We start from the raw sequence: 19,807 nt of genomic DNA, 5'->3' as shown, positions 1-19,807 counted from the left end.
CTCAACCTCCTGCACAAGCTCGGGCTCCTTCCCCACCAGCGAGGTGACATTCCATGTCCCCAGGGCTAGCCGTGTCCAGAGATCGGGTTGTCGGGGCCCCTGCCTTCGACTGCTGCCCAATCCACTGTGCACCGGCCCCTTACGGATCCTCCTGCAGGTGGTGGGCCCACGGGAGGACGTCCCCACGTTGCTCGTTCGGGCTAAGCCCGGCCACCAGGCGCTCACATTCAAGCCCCAATCCCGAGCCTAGCTCCAGGGTGGGGCCCCGGCTGCGCCATGCTGGGCGACATCATGGTCCTTGATTTTAATCTATTCATAAAGGGCTTTTGAACCCGCTCTTAGTCTGACCCGTCACCCAGGACCTGTTTGCCTTGGGAGACTCTACCAGGGACATATAGCCCCCGACAACATAGCTCCTAGGATCATTCGGGTACTCAAACCCCTCCACCACAGTAAGGTGGCGGTTCAAGAAGGTTCTTTAACTTGAAATTAAAAGATAATGTATGTTATATTATCAGTGTCTGTAACTAAAAGTCATTCACTGGACTATTTTGCAAACAGAATCCATCATTAAATGGCTATAGTTTGCAAGTTAAATCAGTTTTAGCATGTGGAAAAAGTTATTTCTGAACTGCAGTGTCATGCCATTGAATGATCATTGTCTGTAGTAATCACATCTATAAATATGGTTGAGGAGGTTCCTCCTGCATCTCCCTGTATTGGTAGATGTGGTAATCAGGTGACCTCTAGTGGTTCTAACTGTGGTGTAAACAAAGGGGGAACTAATGTCAAATAGTATATGTTGTAAGAAAGTTTGTCTCAGCGGGAGTTTGAGGTGGATGGGATGGTTATAAAACATTTCATTATAAAAAAAAGCTGTTTTTATTTTATCAATGAGTATTTTTTACCTAAAAATCTTCCCTAATCAAGTAATGTTTGTTCCTACATCTAATCAAGTAGTTTTTGTGCATGAAACAGCTATGTTTTATTATTGTTATCATAACAATTAAGGGTTATGGCATGAAAACAACCTTTTGGGTGGATTAGGGACCTGAGACATAACTATGCTTTAATAACTAGTAATAATAGGCCATTGATTGGTGTGATAACATCAACACTCATGCATACAGTATTGACTAAGTCAAGCCTTGGAAACACAGGCTCATCATAAATTTCTATACCCATGTTAATGGTAATTAATGCTAAAATAAGGATGTTGTAATCTAATAATAATACTAATCTAATAATAATCTGGGGAACACAGATCCATCGTTGTCAGCATTGTAAAATGCAGCCTAGACTGTTATTCACACCTACATTATTCAGGACATGCACATGTTTATTTTGGCATTTTCAGTAGTCTGGCTGCAGTTGTTTCTTATGTTTGCTGTATTAGTAGTAGTATTTTGTCTCTCACTAACCACAGTCTACCAGGAACACATATGTACAAATACATATGCTCAGATTCATACTGCCACTCAGAGTCTTGCTTGCTTACTGCATCAAGCTGACACTGCACATTTTAGAGAGGAGAGAGTACACTGCATGATCTCAGTCATGTTTCTCAGAACTAGATGACTAACACTTCTCATACACCACTGTGTTGGTAGCAGCCCAAGAATCTCTGGGTAACTCTGTATCCCCCTCTTTCACTGTCTGTTCTGTCTCTTCTCTCTCCCAGTATATCTGCTGCCACACCAACATGCACAGTTTTTTGACTACAAAACAATGTTTCTGACAATGACAAATGTGACATATCGGCCCTTGTGTAAGGCCTGTGTGTCTAATAGTAGGATCTCCTTGACTGGATCTAGCAAAAGCCAATAGCAACATTCTCAAGGCGAGTCATTAATATTACAGCTCCTATCACTATCACCCCTACTGAAAAAGTGTTCCTGTGTGTTTTTCTGACATACCATGTGGATACACAGCAAAAGTACAGTTTATAACTGTGCTATTGATACTTTACTTATTAATATAATAATTGAAATCCAGCAACATCACTAAAAAGGACTCAGATAGGTAAAGCAGAGAAGTAAGACTTTAAACAAATCATTCTGTTGAGCAGACTGATCCAGAGAAGAAAATGAATGCAAAGGGTAAAATTACAGTATGACCTAGACTGTCTGTAAATCATTTGTGGCTTACAGGCTGTTGTCTTGGTTTAGCTTTGTTTGAGTGAATGACTGCTAATGTTAAATTGCACAATTGGGCTTGAAATGATGGCCAAAACTGAAAATTTGATCACAGTTGTAATAAACCCAAATGATCTTCTTGCATGGAAGGTGACAGTTCACAGATTTTAATGTCATTATGACATAAAAAAAAAATAGATCTCGTTGTAACCTTAGCACTCTGTAAGTCGACTTAACATAGGGTTGCATGTATTTTGTGGTCCCAAAACATCTACTATCAGCTTAGAAATCCAGGAAAAACCCATTTTTTTTAAATCCAGGTGTGTGTGACTTACAGGGTTTGAGGCTTTCACTCCCATTTGTTCTCAATGCACTCAGTGCTTCAGTCTGCGTGGAATCTGTGGAAATTTAGAGTTTAAATGCTAATGTCACCAAAGGCAGGCAGCACATAACTCTCATGAGAATAAGATCATGAAACTAGCTGTGAAATTAGGACCTGCTGCTGGTAAAAAAAAGTCGTCTGATTTTTTTTCCCCCCAAAAGGTTTGCCTCAAGAATGCAATGTGACCAAATCACAGAACGACAAATCTTACAAATTTTACTAATTTTGTCACACAATTTCAATTATACCTATCATGCTTTCATATTATGTTAAATCATATTATTAGATGGTGGGCACGGTGGTACAATGACTAACACTGCCGCCTCACAGCAAGAAGAAGGTTTCAGATTTGAACCTTATGGTTGACCTCTGCATTTCTGTGTAGATGTTCTCTCTGTACCTCTGTGGGTTCTCTCCAGGTACTCCGGCTTCCTCCCATAGTCCAAAGACATGCAGTTTAGGTTGACTGGCTGTAGTTTTGAATGTGATTAGGTGTCAGCCCAGTGATAGACTGAAGACCTGTCCAAGGTGTACAACCCAAACGTGACTGGGATTGGCTCCAGCACCCCCATGACCCTTTACAGGATCAGTTGTGTAGATAATGGATGGAGGATATCCAACCATTCAGTTACCATAATCATAGCAGCTAAAGCACAGAGAAAGTCTTGCTATCGAGCTGAGAAATGTAAAAACAGTGTGGACTTGCCGCCACAACATTTCTGTTTTTCTTTCAGCATTGCTGGCCTACTGGCAGAGTTGATCTACTGCCTTACTGGAGGAAATGGGGCATTTTGTTTTTTGCAGTCATCTTTCTTTTCACCATTCAGGATTTACTGTTCCCTAAATGACGGCAATTTACACACAGCGCTGCCTCATATGTCATTCTGTCAAGGTGCGTGTGTGCATGTGCGTTTAGGGTGGGGTCACTGTTCTCTACCACCCCTACTCATGGCTCCCATCTATTCTGCCCAAAAGCTGATGTTCACCCGTTTTGGCCTAAATAAATGCTGTTGTCACCATGGACTGCCATGGAGTGCTGCTGTCAGCCGAGCTGCAGCAGCAATGCATATCTTCACCATTTTGTCAGCAGATAGATGGAACAGTGCTGGGGGTGTATGATGAAGGAAAGGGGTTACAGGATAGAAAGGTATGAGCAACAGGAGTGTGGTGTCCTCATTTGTCAAGTCAGGCCAGTGTGTCAACTGAGGTATAAGGTGAGCATAGATGAAAGGAAATCAGAAAAGAAAAGAGAAAAGGAAATGGAAAGAAAGCAGAGGAATGAACTAAGTATAAGACAAGAAGGGGGAAAGAAAGGAATAAAGGACAAGGAAAGGACAGGAAAAAGGAAACAAGAAGAAAGCAGACAGATGAGGGGAGAGGAAATGAAGGTAAGCAAAGGAAACTAAATGGCAAAAAAGAAAATCAATGGAAACAAAATGTGGAAAGGAAACTAAGGAGAAGGCAAGAAAAGAAAGGAAAGGAAAGGAAACAAAAGGAAAAGGGAGTGGAGTGGAAGGCAAAGGAAAGCAAAAAGGAGGAGGAGATAAGGGAAAGTAGCAGAAAGAAACAAATGGAAGGTAAAGGGAAGGAAAAAAGACAAGTAGAGGAAATCAAAGGACAGTAAAAGGAAGGTGAAATGGAAAGGAAATAAATGACTAGGAAAGGGAAGGAGAAAGAGAAATAGAGAAAAATGGAAAGAAAGGGATGGGAAAGAAAAGAAGCAAAAAAGAAAAGGAAACAAGAGCTTAAGCAACACAAAAAAGGAAATGAATATAAAAGAACATGAAAGGAAAGCAAGGGGAGAGGAAATCTGTGTTCAATTTCATATCAGACAAGGATTCATGCTAAATGCCATGTCACCTCAAGGTAGTAAGTGGCATTTGCTTTTCTTTTGTTAAATAATTCTTTGACACACACTGTTTCTCTCTTTCTCAGTTTTGTAGACACACACACATACACACTGCGTAGTCCCCTTTCCTCTCACTGGCTTTTCACTGTGGTTTGTTACCATGGAGAAGCACATTTTTATAGGCAGGAGGAGGTTGACATTATTACATGACAGAGATGGCACTGCTTATTTTTCACACACACACACACACACACACCCACGCCACACTCTTCTAGGCAAGGATTTAGAAATGTCCTACATATACAGTATGTACAACAAATACCCACAGAAACATTCTTACAGTCCGCTCCACATGACGTGAGGCGGCTGAGATGAACCCGAGGTGATACCAGAGTGGACTGCCTCTGAACGGAGGGAGGTTATTGGTTGGCTTAGCCGAGTAGCTGACATTATGCTCTCTAGTTCACCAGGCACCTTCCATCACTCCATTAAGTTCTGGAAGTTGCTTGAATACTTTTTTAAAAAGCTTTGTTTTATGTGATTGTAAACATGACTACACATTTAACAAGCATGAATACATTTCTTTATACAATATGATTTATAACTCCCATAGTGTGTTCTTCTATATGATACTCTCATTCAAGGATCAGCCTTGTGAGTTAGAGCATTTACTTTCATTGGCAAACAACCCATAAATATTCAGCTACTGACTGAACCTTGAGTACATCAGTTGTGATCTAAAGACCCTGGCTGCAGACAAGATGGTGAACTGCCGACCTTGACAGGAAAAGTTGATATTAGCCAGATGTTGTAAACCTTGGCAGGTTTACAGGTACTGTAGACTCAGGCTTAGTAGGGGTTAGGGGTTAAATTAAAGTTAATTCTTTACCATAACCCAATTTACCAAAATAGTTGCCAGCTTCCGGCTGTGGGGAATACACACATGTTGCATACGCATATCACCTATTTCCCTGCATGCTGGGATGCACAGTTTGTCCTGTAAAATAAACATTGCTCTCTTCTCTGAGCTTATTACAATCAACAGTCTGGGTTTGAATGCATTTGCTCCCCTCTTGGCCAGGTCACGCTTGAAAAAAACATGTTCATCATAATGAGACTTTAGCTGGTTAAATAAAGGATAAATTAAAAAAAAAGTCATTCAACTTCAGAATGTCTTGAAATTGGATAATTTTGAATTCTTAGTATGATTATTCATTTTTCATCACCTGGCAATGCAGCTGAGTTTGCAGATGTGGTGTCAAACCACATGCTGATGTACAAGAAGATGACGTAAAAACGTGTATTAATATTTAAATCAGGAATCTGACCAGATAGCTATTCAATGCCAACTTTAACAGTATCTGATGCTCAGTCCTATGGACATGTTTTAATTGGTACCAATAAGGCAGGCCTACTGAGAATTGATACCAGCCCTACACAATATTATTTGAGTTTCATTTATGTTTCCCTACTGAAAATTAAACTGTAAAATCTTAAAATATTTGCATTAAATGCCAAAGAGGGTTATGTAGAAAAACGTTTATAACAAAATCAAAAATTTCATCGGTCTAGATCTAGGTTGTCACAGTAAAGTTTAAAATGTTTAATAGGAATCAAGATGTGAAGAATGGTTTGATGGTTTTGGCTGAAATTACAGGGGTACAAGCTCTATATAAGGTAGCTTAGTTTATCTCATTGTGCAGGGGGAAAGATATGAGAAGGGGATTCCAACATTAATCTCAAACCTGTGTTCAAAGTGATGATGAAGGAGGGGGGGAGTCTGAAGGTTAGAAATTGTGAGCTTGTCAGCTGATGGTGAGTTGAGTAATAGTGATGAACTGAAAGGATTACCAGCCACTGCTAATCTGTGGCCGTTTAGCTGAGGTAAAGAGGTGGAAAAAAGAAAGAGAGAAGGACCATGTAGTGTGAGGCGGGGTAGCTGCCCGGCAGCTGTGGGCCGTGTGGGCTGCTGATTTACTTTAGATTAGTCTGGACATGCGCCAACTAGGTTTCAGTCGCTCCATGATGAATGTGCTTCAACGCGCTGAAGGCCTACCCCTAATCTGACTGCAACAGTCCATCCCACTGTCTGTCAAGGTGTAACATTTTGGGATTTTCAGAGGCGTTTTGTTTTTATGTAGTGGAATACAAGGGACAACTGTGTTCTCTCTTTGCTTTGTATTAATCCTCTGGAAAACAAACTGCTGGGATTCTAAAGGCGGCGCAAGATAAATCCTGTTTTTGTGCTGTGGAAGTGAGGTGATATCAGTAACTATGGCTACATGTGAGTATTTGATGTTGGAAAATCACATTTTGTTATGGCTACTGTACATCTCAGTCATCAATCCTACTTTGTGATAGGACATTTCAAACGGTAGAATTGTAGAGGCTAAATCACAGTAGATCATGTGCAAAGATTATGCACTGACATTACTCTTTCTAATTTGGGATCAACACAACATACGTATATACAGTATGTGCACAGTACCATGCCATCTAGAGTTCAGTGATCACAATGAATATGTTGAAAATTAAAACATAGTCTAAGTGCCCCTTAATATTTGAGTAGTTGTAGCAAAGGAAGGAAGGAGGGAAAAGTGAGTGGGGCAGATACCAAGATGTTGTAAGATTAGTTCTTTTTGTAAATATGACCTACCACCATACAGCCTACCCTATGTGAACCAAAAGATAAGTGTTTGTGAAAGGTGAAAGACATGCCAGTTCTTTTTAATGTATAAGAGAAACTGCAGCTGCTTACATAAAATTAACACTGCTACATATGTTTGGCTTTTATGTTTAGGCCGTATATTTGATAAAACAGATGTGTTGTGTAAACCATGCAGATTTTGTGTCACAGGCATACCTAACCATTTTTTATTTAATGTTCTTCTCTAATGCTGCTGAAGTGAGCTTGCAAACACTTCTGTCCTTTCAACCCCTGTAGGTGATGTGGGTTTGCAACCTGTGCCGTAAGCAGCAAGAGATTCTCACCAAATCAGGAGAATGGTTTTCGGGGTCAGGGGTGCGGCCTGGGGGCCTGAGCACCTCCTTGAACGACCCAGCCATGAAAGGTGAGGACCAGCGGGACAGGAAGCTGCTCCGCTCCAGGTCTCAAGCCCCGCCATCCACCACCAATACCAACGCTGGGCTGGACGGGACACAGCCACCCACCGGTGTCACTGGTGCCAAGGGTGCTGACACCATGCCTGGATCTCGGTCCCAAAGTGAACCACCTAGAGAAAAGTATGGCAGCAAACGACACACACTGAACACAACCTCTGTGGTTTTATTTTTTATACTGCAGTAGCTGTCATAGGAGGATGTTTTATTTAACAGCCACAAGCTGGAAATGTTGGCTTTGGACAATTTTTTATAGTATATATTTGCTGAAGATCATGTTGTTTTTAATCCCTGGGGTAAAACAAGAGTAGATCTGTGTTGGTTTAACCAGTGGAGAATCAAGGTCACAGGTTGTAGTCCTGAGAGGTCTTTGATTCAGTGCCTTCGTTTTCATTTGGTGGCTGAGTGACGTAAGACTTCATCACTGTCTCATCTTGGTTAGTAGAATTTTCAGTTTGTTTGGTTAAAATTGAGTAAACCATGGTTTTACAAATATAGAAAGGCAAGTTTTTAGCAGGGAATATTTTTATATCTATATAAAAAAAACTCCATCTCAGCATTTTCTCCTTTTACAAATGCAATGATGCACCTGTGTTTATGTCTGTTTCTGTACAGCATATGGTACATAATGTGTCCTCTTCTCATCCAGGAAAAGACCAGTTTCTCTCCATGAACAAAATGTTAAGAGAGGCACTGGACGCGGACGTGGCCGGAGGCCTGCTGGGAAGTTATCATCTCAGTTATCCCTGGATGAGCGTATGGCCCCTGGAGAGAGAGGAGAAAGGCGGCTGGGAGATGGACGCAGGCTGGAGAAGATCCATTCTCAGGAGTACGAGGATGGAGAGGATAATTTTGGTCATTCAGAAATACACCGGAGACAGCCAGAGGATGAGGAGCAGAGGGAGCAGCAGCGTCGTGAGGAGGAGTTTCAGAATCGCTATCGTAGTGATCCCAACCTGGCAAGGTACCCGGTGAAACCACAGAAGGAGGAGCAGGAAATGCGTATGCATGCTAAGGTGTCTAAGGTACGCCACGAACGCCGACACAGTGATCTGGCGATCAATGAAGTTGGACTGGGGCCTGGTGAAGGAGGAGGTGGGGGAGGCAGTGCAAGGGAGGTGCCTGAAAACCGTCTGGCCAGGAGGGGTGGAGGTGGGGAGGGAGACCGCAAGGCCGTCTTGGAGAACCACCGAGCCTACTCTGTGGATAGGACCGTGGGGGTCGGAGGGGGAGCTCCATCTGCTGGAGGTGGAGTGAGATCAGGGCCCCAGCCTGGGGAAACAGTTCCTCCGGACTGGGGCCCAAACAAGGGCCGCCTAGAGTCTGGTACAACATGGACACCAAGAGACAAAGGTGGGGATAAACTGCTCAGGAAGGACTCTCAGAGCTCAGACCAGTCGGAATCTCTGCGGCCGCCCCCTCCACGGTCCTACAAGAGCAAGCGCGGAGTCAACAAGAGGCAGATGTCCATCAGCAGCTCAGAGGAGGAGGGTGGCTCCACGCCTGAGTACACCAGTTGTGAGGATGTGGACATGGAAAGCGTCAGCGAGAAAGGTCAGTCAGACCGATGGGCTCACTCACAGCTTACTAAGCTAAATCTGTCCAAACTTGCAAACCTTGCACTGTTTGCTGTCATTCATGTCTTGCATTGCTTATTGATATTGTAGCTTGCATTAGACACTGTTTCATATAGATGTTTGCTCTTTTTTGACTCACCGAAAGTTGGTCATGAGCAGTTCTCACCTATCTCACATGTTCAGCCTTACTGTCCACATGGGATCCTCACTTTGTCTACCTGAATCAAGAGATACTTACTTCGGTTTGATCACGTCACTTATTGCATTCAGGTCATTGTCAAAAACACGTCCAGACTCTTCCTGTAGCACCTAGTACACTGCCAAATATAAATGTACTGAACCAGAATCGTACAGTATTGGTGATGGGTCTGGTGGTCTGATTGCAACCTGGCCTGCAGCTAATAGTGATTGTGATTGAATGATTGAACAAGTGATCAGAAAGAATATTTTAATTCAGGTAGGAGATGGATGTAAAGATCTGGTTATCCTAACATGAATAGGTAAAAGAGCAATGCCATAATAAAGTCCCTCTCACTTCAATGTCTTCATGGCCATGTTTTCCTAGTCCCAGCTTCTAAAATAGATTTGGTAGTAGAATTATAAAAATGCAAAAAAGCAAGAGATATTGTAGCTTGTACGATTATTCTAATATCAACACACTCTAAACTTGTACAATAAATGATAGGAAGAAGCACCCACCCAGCACAGCGTGTATTAGTCAAGTCAAAGTCAAGTCACTGTGTTTATTTGTCATATGCACAGTTAGGAAATGTGTTTCCTTGTACAATGAAATTCTTACTTTGCTGTCCACATAATGCTACACAATGCAAGTGAAATATAAAGTAGATGAGCAATAACACAAATCTAAATAGACAGTAACACAAATCAAAAGCACTTTAAAGCAGCAAGTGAAGGAAGCAAATAAAAATACAACTAGATTGTACAGGCATTAGTACAACAAGTATTACTATCCCTGTGTGTCATCTCTACCTCTGTGCTTTGCTAAACCCTCTCTCAGGACAACTCTCATTTATTTGGATAGTCCATGTGATTTAGGCCTGCAGATTTGTGGAAATAGGTCAGTGGCTCGCTTGCTACGTAATTTTTCACAGCACTAGCCAACCACAGACCACTGACTACAATCAAGCCTGGCTGCGGTTGCATGCTGCTGGATTCTTGATACTTCCCGCAGAAGTAGCAGAAGCCATGCTAGGCTGTGCTAAAATAAGCCATGTGAGAGTGTTTGTGTTTAAGAGGCAGTAGCTGGAGTTAACTGAGCTTTATCGCCTTATCTCTGTCACCAGTCACAGAAGGGGCCTGCTCCAGATGTTTTAATCCAGATTACTATAAATCAGGAACTGATAATGGGTAGATGGTGTGGATTTAGATTATTAGCTGTTTTAAACACTCTTTAGATAGCTGGGCCTCAAAACAGGATGTCTTCTTTACTCTCATCAGAGGCATAAAATTTTGCAAGATGAAGTAATGTAGAGTATGTATCCCTACATAGATGTATTGCAGTAGGTTAACTAAGATGGCTAAAGTACAGTAACATAGGGTCATGTAGTTTTTTCTTCTTTTTTCTTTTTTACAAATGTCATTTTTGGAACCGCATGTTATATGTTTGCAGTTGAAGTGTAAGGGTCTAACTAGCTTTGTACTTCAGTAAGGCTGAAACCTTCCTCAAGTTAATACATAAAACAACTGGTTTTGTTCTATTGTATGTCACAGCAGACAAAGACCTGGTAGGAGGACAAACACATCATTCAAACATACAGGGGAAGGAAACAAACACACATTAGAGAGAGAGAGAAAGGACAAAGGGACTGAACAAATGAATAGGAAATGAACAAATTGAGGGGGAGAGGAACAGGTAGGAAGCCGGGACTCCTGAAGGATGCCAGAGAGAGAGGTCCCCGTCCACAGAGAACCTGAGTGACAGAGGGACACGTGTGCTCAAGGAAAAAGGTTTGCAGCTCCTTGGCAGGACAGTGTAGACTATACTGTACATAACTAGGTTTAATAGATACACTGAAACAGAAACCTACCAGCAGTAGCAAATACAAGGCAATAAATACTCAAGAAAGTTATGGTGTAAAGATGAGTGTTAAGGTTGGATTCTGCCAGGTGAGATTGTCTGATTTCAACAAGGAGATTATTCCAGATGAAAGGGGCACAATAGGGAAAGCCCCTGCAGCCTTCTTTTTTAGCTCCGGGGTCAGACAGGAGCCCTGCATTTTGGGAGCAGAGAGCACAGGGTGGAATATATGTTTTAAAGGAGATTGACAGGTTTGAAGGGGTGTGCTTCTTTGGGATGTTATTAGAAGTATACCTTAAAGTCTGACCTGACATGGATAGGGAGCCAATGGAGGGAAGCTAAAATCAGTTTTATGTGGTCAGATTTTCTAGATTCAGTAAAAGAGATTGTAGCTGCAGCATTCTGAAGACATTTAGTACAACTATATGACAGACCTGAGAATAAAATTGTGCAATTGTTAAGTTTAGATGACACAAAGCATGAGTTCAGGTCTCAGCATCTTCCAAGGACCAAAAAGACCAAATTCTAGTTATGTTTCAAAGGTGAAAAAAGCCAGTCTCAGTGATGTCTTTAAAGTGCTAGTTAAAAGATAGCATAGCATCAAATGTAACACCAAGATGTCAGACTTTGAGAAATCCCACAGTTGTTGAGAGTTAATGTTAATTGGTGTCTGTGTCACGCCGGTCCAGCATCTCAGTTTTATCTGAATTTAGGAGCAGGAAAATGTGTGATATCCAGTTTTTCACAGCAGATAAACAAGCCCCTAATTTTCGAGTTTATGAAGGATCAGCTGCTTTTACAGGCTCAGGCAGGCATAACGCAGTAAATGAACCATATTAGCTCTATTAATCAGTTGTGTTTCTTCTCCAAATGTCTGTCCAACAAGTAAACACAAGCTTTATTAGTCTTAAGGTATAAATCAGGTAGCTGAGATTTCACACACAATATCCTGGACTGTTTGCACAGTTGAATGGATTGTAATTACTGATTTAGTGACATTATATCACCTATTGGCTCATCTCCCATTTGTGATCATCATAAAGTAATTACAATTAAACAGCCCAGTCATATTTACAGTGGGGTATTCACTTAAGTTGTAGCAACTTACTGTAAAAGAGGGATATTACCTAACATAATGAAGAGTCTGAACTGTAGCTGTAAAACAGGCTACATTTGACAAGCAAAAAAAAAAGTTGTAAAATAAATGGATTTAATGTAAAACACAACAAGGAAGCAATGTTTTCACACTGCTGGGATTACAAGCCTTGGTTTATTTCAAACACTCATTTCAGAGCAGACATGATGTAGCCTATAAAAGGACTTTGTTATGTCATTTTCATGCTTGAGCAGCTGATTACATGTTCCAGTAACTCTCTTAGGAGGATTATCATATACAGTGTTTACATGGTGGTTTCCCAGTCTGCCCAATAAATTGTATTTCACCGGATTTTCCACTGCATACCTTAAACTGAAGCTTTAATGACACAGCAGCTTTAACTCAGTGTTTGAGGGAAAATGGAAGCAGGGAGTGATTGAGTGTAATTGGGTTACTTCATGTAAAGACATAACACCAAAGTGATAATGGTGTTGATGAAATGGAAGAGGAAGTCTTCTGGTAGGACAGCACTGGTCCCAGTACTGTTGTGTGTGTGTGTGTGTGTGAGAGAGAGAGAGAGAATTTGTTGGCCAATGCAGTTCTCTTCTTCTTCCTCTAATCCATCTCCCTACACCCTTACACTTTGCTCCCCTGTCTTGCGCTCCACACATGAGCAGAACGTGTTCATGTGTGCAGATTGTATATGAACAGAAGCACATCCATGATCAGCGTCCACGTCCGTCCAAGGGGAAATGGAAACCACAAAACGTGTTGCTTTGAGCTTGGAGTCACCTCAGATAAATGAAGGCCAGTCGATGAGCATGTCAAGATTTTATCAAAATGATCTTGTATTTTGTTAGCATCGTTAGCTAGTATAGTCAAAACATCTGGTTTAATTGATTAGTTTGAGTTGAATTAACCACATCTCATTGAACTGAATGAGTGAATAAATGTGTTGTGCACATAAATGACACCATCCATGTAAAAAACTAACTCAGGACATGCTGTTATTTACAGTAGGCGTAGTCCATTGAGGCCATTGGTAGTCCTCCACCACTCACAGGTTGACACAGGTTAATGGGGATTCAAGATCATGTGATGTGTACATGCCTCTAGAAGCTGAGGGACAAATTTAGTCAAGTTTATGTGGCTGCATTTAGTGAAACAGCAGATGGAGCGGGAGAGGAGCTATGACGCACACACACCTGCAAAGAGCTGCTGCTAATGTAGCATCAGTTAATAGGGTAGCTCAGTTTTTATAATATGTTCAGTGTGTTCATCCTCCAAAACACAAAAGGCTTACTCAGCAGTTTAAAACCGTTTACTCAGCATTTATCCTCTCAAGCATCCTCAGTGGACTTTCAAATTTCAGACTAGGAGCACTGGAATCGAGTCTACTGAGATGTTTTTCTCATTTTCACTATCTCCATCACACCTGCTCACACTGGCTGCGCTGTCATTTTCCGCTTGGTTCCCCCTGTGACAGGGACAGCTATTTATCACCTTAAAAATACTCCCAAAATCAGTGGTTTCTTATCTCAAGCTGATTCTGGAAAATTGGTCCTTGCTTTCATCTCTTGCAGACCGTATGACTGCAATGCTCTTTTTGCAGGTCTACTAAAAGAGACAATCTCTGGACTACAGCTCGTTCCAAATGCTGCAGCCAGAGAGCTCATAACCCACAGAAATGATCTCCCTGGTTCTTAAACCTTTTCATTGGCTTCCCATACAATACAGAATCAATTTTAAGATTCTGTTGCTGGTCTATAAAGCTTTCAATGGGTTGTCTCCCCAGTATGTTACTGAGTTGCTCACTGATTACAGTCCATGTACTGCCCTCAGGTCATCTAGTAGTTTCTTAACTGTGCCCAGAGTAAGGTCAGGCTCCCCAGAAGGGACATTCAGATGACATGCGATCAGTCACCATCATCTCCACATTTAAAAAGAAGCTTAAAACTTTTTTCTTTTGCCAATGAATTATTTAAAATGTTTTTCTTGTGTAAAACATGTAGCTGGTTTTGTCTTACTTTTTGATGTATTTATTTATTTTTCCTGTAGGATTCCTGTGATCCTACCTGTATTTTTAATGGGAGGCACCTTGTTTTGCCACTGTGTATAAAAGGTGCTGTATAAATAGAACTGATTTAACTTCATTTGACTCTGAATATTGCTGCAAACCTTTCTGACAAACAGCCGTGAATGTTTTGCCAGTAACTTGAGTTGAATCATTGTCTTCACTCTGTTCACTTACCTTGATACTGAAGGTCTTCTGAGATCTTTTAAATCTCTATCTGATCTCATCTTACTGTTGTTGCTAGGTTTTTTCCCCTGTGATGGAAACGTGGCCATGAAACTCTCAGGCTGCTCCGGTCTGATGCTAGTCCAGTTAGCTCCTCTACACTCACCCACCATCTGTCAGTGTTAATGGAGATGGGGATACGTTGACAGCCACTGGTGTCAGAGGCCAGATTCTGGCCAGGGTTTTGGACAGTGGAGCAGAGTGAATAAGTTTGATCGTGAATGAAGTTTTTAGCTCCTTTTATTTAACATACATGTTCCAAACTATCATGACATATTAAATTCCAAATTGATTTTTCTGATTTACAACCATCATTCTTATGCATTTATGCATTTAGTACTTTGTTGTTCTACACCTTGCTTTCCCCCACTTATCTTTTTTTTTGTCATTCATTGTTTGTTAATTTACTTGGTCAGTCATGGAGTCAACAAACAAAAAGTACATGATTTGGAAAAAAGTAAAATACAAAAATAGAGGAAAATGATACAAGTAATTGAATAAAGTAAAGTAACTAAATAAAAGAATAAAATAAATAAATAAGGAAAATTTTAAAAGTCATTCACATTGATGAAACTAAAGATATGAAATGAAAGACTTTATTATTGTATGCACACAATGGTACAAACAATGAAATGGAGTTAGCTGCTCATAAAAAAAGAGCAATTAAAAAGAAATAAAAAGTATTTTCCAATCACCGTTTAATGTTCCTGTGGGCCAGCAGTGGGTGGTGCATTTAATGTAGGAGTTTATGAAACATAAAGTCCAGTAGACAGTTGAGCAAGCATTTTAGTGTCGACGTTTGTGGAGCTATCCAGCACTGAGCAAGAAGTTTCCTGGCCCTGATGGATCATTAAGGAGACAAAGGGCTGAATCTACTGTAAAATTCTCTGTTCACATGGTGCAAATGGAGTGTACAATGTCCTTCCAAATGAAGGCTACTGGAGGGCAATCCCATACCATGCTTATGAGGGGGCCCAGTGTTTATCATAAGTATATCTATCATGAAGACAGGAAGATAATGCCATTAGATGTCTTTCACAAGATGTCATATGACAAACCCTAAAACAAATCCACTGGGGTTTTGTGAAGCCCTGACAGCACTATCTCAAATCCAGTCTTTCTTTTATTTATTAAGACCCTTATCTTTCTCCTGGTTTTATATACTGTATCTTGAGATTGTATATAAACTGTATTTCTACTGGTCAAGTAACTGATTTCTTTCTCCCTGCAGGTGATTGGGACTGTCATCCTCTAGATCCCGCAGTGTGGCATGTAAGCTTTTGCAAAATTCGACACATTCATAGTTTTAATGTGCCACTGTTCTGACCACGTAACTGACATGCCCCTACATGTACTCCTCACATACAGACAGACACATGCAAATGCACTTAAATAAAATAAGGTCACCACATATGTATATATACACATACAGCCACACAAACACTTAATCAAAAGAAAGCATTTAGTTGTTTATTAAAGCCTACTCATCAGAACACAACTAGAGAAACTGAATCAAACATTACCATTATTATCCCTCGCCCACCTCATCTCTGTCCTTTTTTCCTTCTTTCTCTCCTTCTCCTTTCCCCATCTCTACATTTCCATTATTATTCTTTCCCACAAAACCCAATTACAATATAATTCCCATAATACATCATAACTTTCCATATTAACGTGCTTGTCTTATGTCCTCCCTTTTACCTCTCGGCCTCTTAGCATCCAGTTTCATGGCAGCCGTCAAAAGAAGGTGACCACCTGATTGGACGCATCACACTAAGCAAGAGGTCAGCCATGCCTCGTGAAGCGGGCTCCCTCCTTGGCCTAAAAGTAAGCTGGAAATCAGTCTTCATTCATCATTTGGTGTTTGTTTTAGACTTGGTTACCAGATGAGGGGAGCTCACAGAGAAAACAGACACTGTTAGCAGTTTTTCAAACCAGAAATAGTAATGCTTTATAAAGCCTGCGAAAGCACAAAAGGCATTGCGTGTCCCCAGATGCACTTACTCTTTTTTTAAATTTGTTCTCCTTTCAGGTAGTGGGAGGGAAAATGACACAGACAGGCAGACTTGGGGCATTTATTACCAAAGTCAAAAAGGGCAGCCTGGCAGATGTTGTGGGCCATCTACGAGCAGGTGAGATTCCACTGAATGAATCATGCTCTATACTGAGAAGCTGATTTCAAAAATTTAGAAATGTGTCTATATATACTTGGTGTTTGGTTTTGACTATTTACTTCCTTGGTAAAAACTTTAATATACCATAAAGAAGAAATTTAAGCTTGAGTTACTGCAGATGTAGTGATGGCATCGCTCACATTAGAAGTCTCATGCTCGTGGTGTCGAATGAGACTGTTGGTACTGATGATTGTACGATGAGGCTGGGAACTAAAAATATTTTGTGCTATCAGTGAAACTCCAGTGATCACACAGGCAGTTAACTGTCATGGGGTGGCCACCACTGTCAGTAGTGATTTGAGCACTGCCAACAATACTCTGTGCCATTTTTTGAATAATGTAGTAAGCACTGAGGTTTACAGGACTACCTGTTGCAGTGAGTTATGACAGTCAGGTAATTTAATATCACCACATTTAGACCCATAAAAGAGACATGTTAGCTAATGCTTACAAGTGAATGGCTCCTGAGTTAAGCCAGTAAGCATAGCTTGCTAGCTTCCACACTCCACACTTAACAACCTGATGGGTCTTTACAAATACTGAATAGTTTAAAGACCAGATGGCTTAAATTACTTTCAAGTGACAGCCAATGCTGCATGGTCTGACACAGTATGGCATTCTTCAAACAGAAGTGCACAGTTAATACAGTACCAATGTCAGCTTTGAGAGCCACTGCAAAAGGAAACACCTACTGAGGCTTGAAGCTTAGGAGCTATTAGTTGAAACAAATACACTACGCCCAAAAAATGTTGTATTTACATTTCACTTCTCTGTTAACACCTGCTTCACTCTTCTGGCTCTTCACTTGTCCAGGTGATGAGGTGCTACAGTGGAATGGGAAGTCATTGCCGGGAGCAACCAAGAAAGAGGTGTACAACATTATCCTTGAATCCAAGTCTCAACCTCAAGTGGAAATAGTTGTTTCAAGACCTATAGGGTGAGATAAATGCTATTATATGTAACAATTGTTATTAAAGTACCTGAGTGATGGCATTAACTTTTTTCTGACAGACACTTTTGATATGTCTCCCTCCTTTATCTAAAAGCTCTATCCTCCAAATTATGTCCAAAACCTTCTTCAGAAAAGTGTATAGAGCTTATCAGTAAGTAGAGCTGATTTAAAAGGCAGAGCCCCTTCTCCTGATGGCTTCCCTGAAATTCTTCAGAACCAAGAGAAAATCCCTTTTTATAGCTGTCCCTATCACCTCTACTACCCGCCATGGTTAATACAGTATGTAAATGTTTATTTCAGTGCTTCCTCTTCTTCTGCTATGAAACTTTTTGTTGCCATGAGTCTTTTACACATCCATTTTTAAAGATGAGTGTACACTTTTGTCCTGACAGTCCTGCCACTGCAAATATCTTATATCCTGTAACTCTGAATTCACTGACCTTCTTTGGTATTCTACAGAGACATCCCAAGAATCCCAGAGTCATCCCACCCTCCTTTAGAATCTAGTAAGTGTAAATATGGGCACATTTATTGGCCACGTATATTATTTTCAGTGTTTAGGACTTATGTATTTAAATACACTCTATGCACTTGAAACTGCTCTAATTTTATATCTGTACGTTGACTGAACTTTTGTCTGTGGTTTGTTAAGGGAACTGTTGTTATGTGCCGTTCGCACCTGTCAGTGAGCGAACGAGAAAGAGGCAAACCCAGGTAGCCGACTTCGATGCAAGCAGTGATTTATTATGTACAGTGATGATGAGAGTAAAAATACACAGAGGGAAATAGTGCAGAGGGCCGGCCCTGGTCTCGTCCCAAATTTGGTGGCAGCGAGTGATATGGGCGTGGAGTGAGGGAACGGCGATGTCGGTTTCCGCGGCAGACAGAAGAGGTGGTTGGTAGCCAAGGGAGGCCTGAAAGGGCGAGATACCGGTGGCAGAACAGGTGAGGGTGTTGTGGGCGTATTCTACCCAAGGCAACAGCAGACTCCAGTTTTCAGATGTGGAAATGGAGACACAGCGGAGTGCGTTTTCCAGCTCCTGGTTCAACCGTTCAGCTTGACCATTTGTTTGGGGGTGATAACCTGAGGAAAGACAGGGGCGAGCACCACTGGCTGTGCAGAAGGCTGACCAGACGTGTGAGGTGAACTGTGGACCATGGTCAGAAACAATGGTGAGGGGAGTGCCGTGGATGCGAAAAACGTGTTGAACCAGGAGCTGGGCTGTTTCGAGAGCAGTGGGCAGCTGAGGAAGGGCAAGAAAATGAACAGCCTTGGAGAAATGGTCAACTATGGTGAGAATGACTGCGTTGCCCGCACTTTTGGCCGCACCGGACAGGCCGGGATGAGATGGTCTGGGGCCCCGGGCCCCACAGTAGAGGCAAGCCCCGGAGCGGATACGGCGGGCCCGTTCTTCAGGGGTCAGACGAGCGTGCCCTAATTCCGTGGGTTTATCCGTAGGTCTCTGGAAGGATGTGTCGGTTCCCCCCATACGGGATGGGGCCCGGACCTCAGCAGGTCGTGCAGATGCAGAACGGGTCAGTGTGGTCGGCTGCTGCCCTGCTCTTTCCTTTCGGAAAGAGCACTGCCGTTTGTCAATCATGATAGCCAAGTTGACTAGGGAGCTTAATGTTGTCGTTAAGGCCGTGTCAGAAGCCCGCACGCAATGGGCGGTCCTCCCAGCTGGCCTCCGTGGCTAACACCCTGAAATCGATGGAATAGTCAATGGCACGGCGAGCCCCTTGGCGTATTGTCATGAGCTCCCTAGAAGCTTGGCTGTGATGTGAAGCTGGCGAAAAAACTGACCTGAGTTCATCCATGAATTCTGAGATGGAGGTGCTGATGAAGAGTCTTTGTGAGTCTGCAGCCTCGGCCCAGAGCAGTGCTTTCCCTCAGAGACGGTTAATGATGTAGCTGATTTTCTCTCTGTCAGTGATGTAGGTCCGGGGCTGGTGGTGATGTGTCTGATTTGCTCTCTGTCACTGATGTAGGTCCGGGGCTGGTGGTCAAACACCTGGCAGCACTGCAGCAAAAAACCCTGACAACTCTTGACGTTTCCGACGAAAGTGTTGGGCTCAGGTATGTGTGGGTCTCTGCGGGGACTGGCAGCACAGGTGGCGGAGCGTGGAGCCTGGGAACATGTAGCAGAGGAACCATGTGGAGGGGATAGAATGTCAGAGGGTTGTG

The 19,807-nt window shown here is 42.0% G+C and overlaps 1 protein-coding gene across 24 annotated transcripts in view; it reads left to right on the top strand.

Annotated features, from left to right (window-relative positions):
- LOC109956842 (regulating synaptic membrane exocytosis protein 1-like) overlaps positions 1–19,807 on the top strand; it is an 80,735-nt gene that overhangs the window by 33,609 nt on the left and 27,319 nt on the right. For all 24 annotated transcript variants that reach the window (XM_020594234.1, XM_020594231.1, XM_020594237.1 and 21 more), the window contains 7 exons: positions 7,311–7,609; positions 8,136–9,040; positions 15,728–15,768; positions 16,213–16,323; positions 16,529–16,628; positions 17,484–17,607; positions 18,082–18,128. In XM_020594234.1, the coding sequence (XP_020449890.1) occupies positions 7,311–7,609; positions 8,136–9,040; positions 15,728–15,768; positions 16,213–16,323; positions 16,529–16,628; positions 17,484–17,607; positions 18,082–18,128 (1,627 nt within the window). The remainder of the gene's footprint in view (positions 1–7,310; positions 7,610–8,135; positions 9,041–15,727; positions 15,769–16,212; positions 16,324–16,528; positions 16,629–17,483; positions 17,608–18,081; positions 18,129–19,807) is intronic.

Source organism: Monopterus albus, unplaced genomic scaffold, assembly GCF_001952655.1.
Source record: "Monopterus albus unplaced genomic scaffold, M_albus_1.0 scaffold22.1, whole genome shotgun sequence".
Lineage (NCBI taxonomy): Eukaryota > Metazoa > Chordata > Actinopteri > Synbranchiformes > Synbranchidae > Monopterus > Monopterus albus.
Note: the sequence above shows the minus strand (reverse complement) of the source record. Positions and strands in the feature narration are given on the sequence as shown.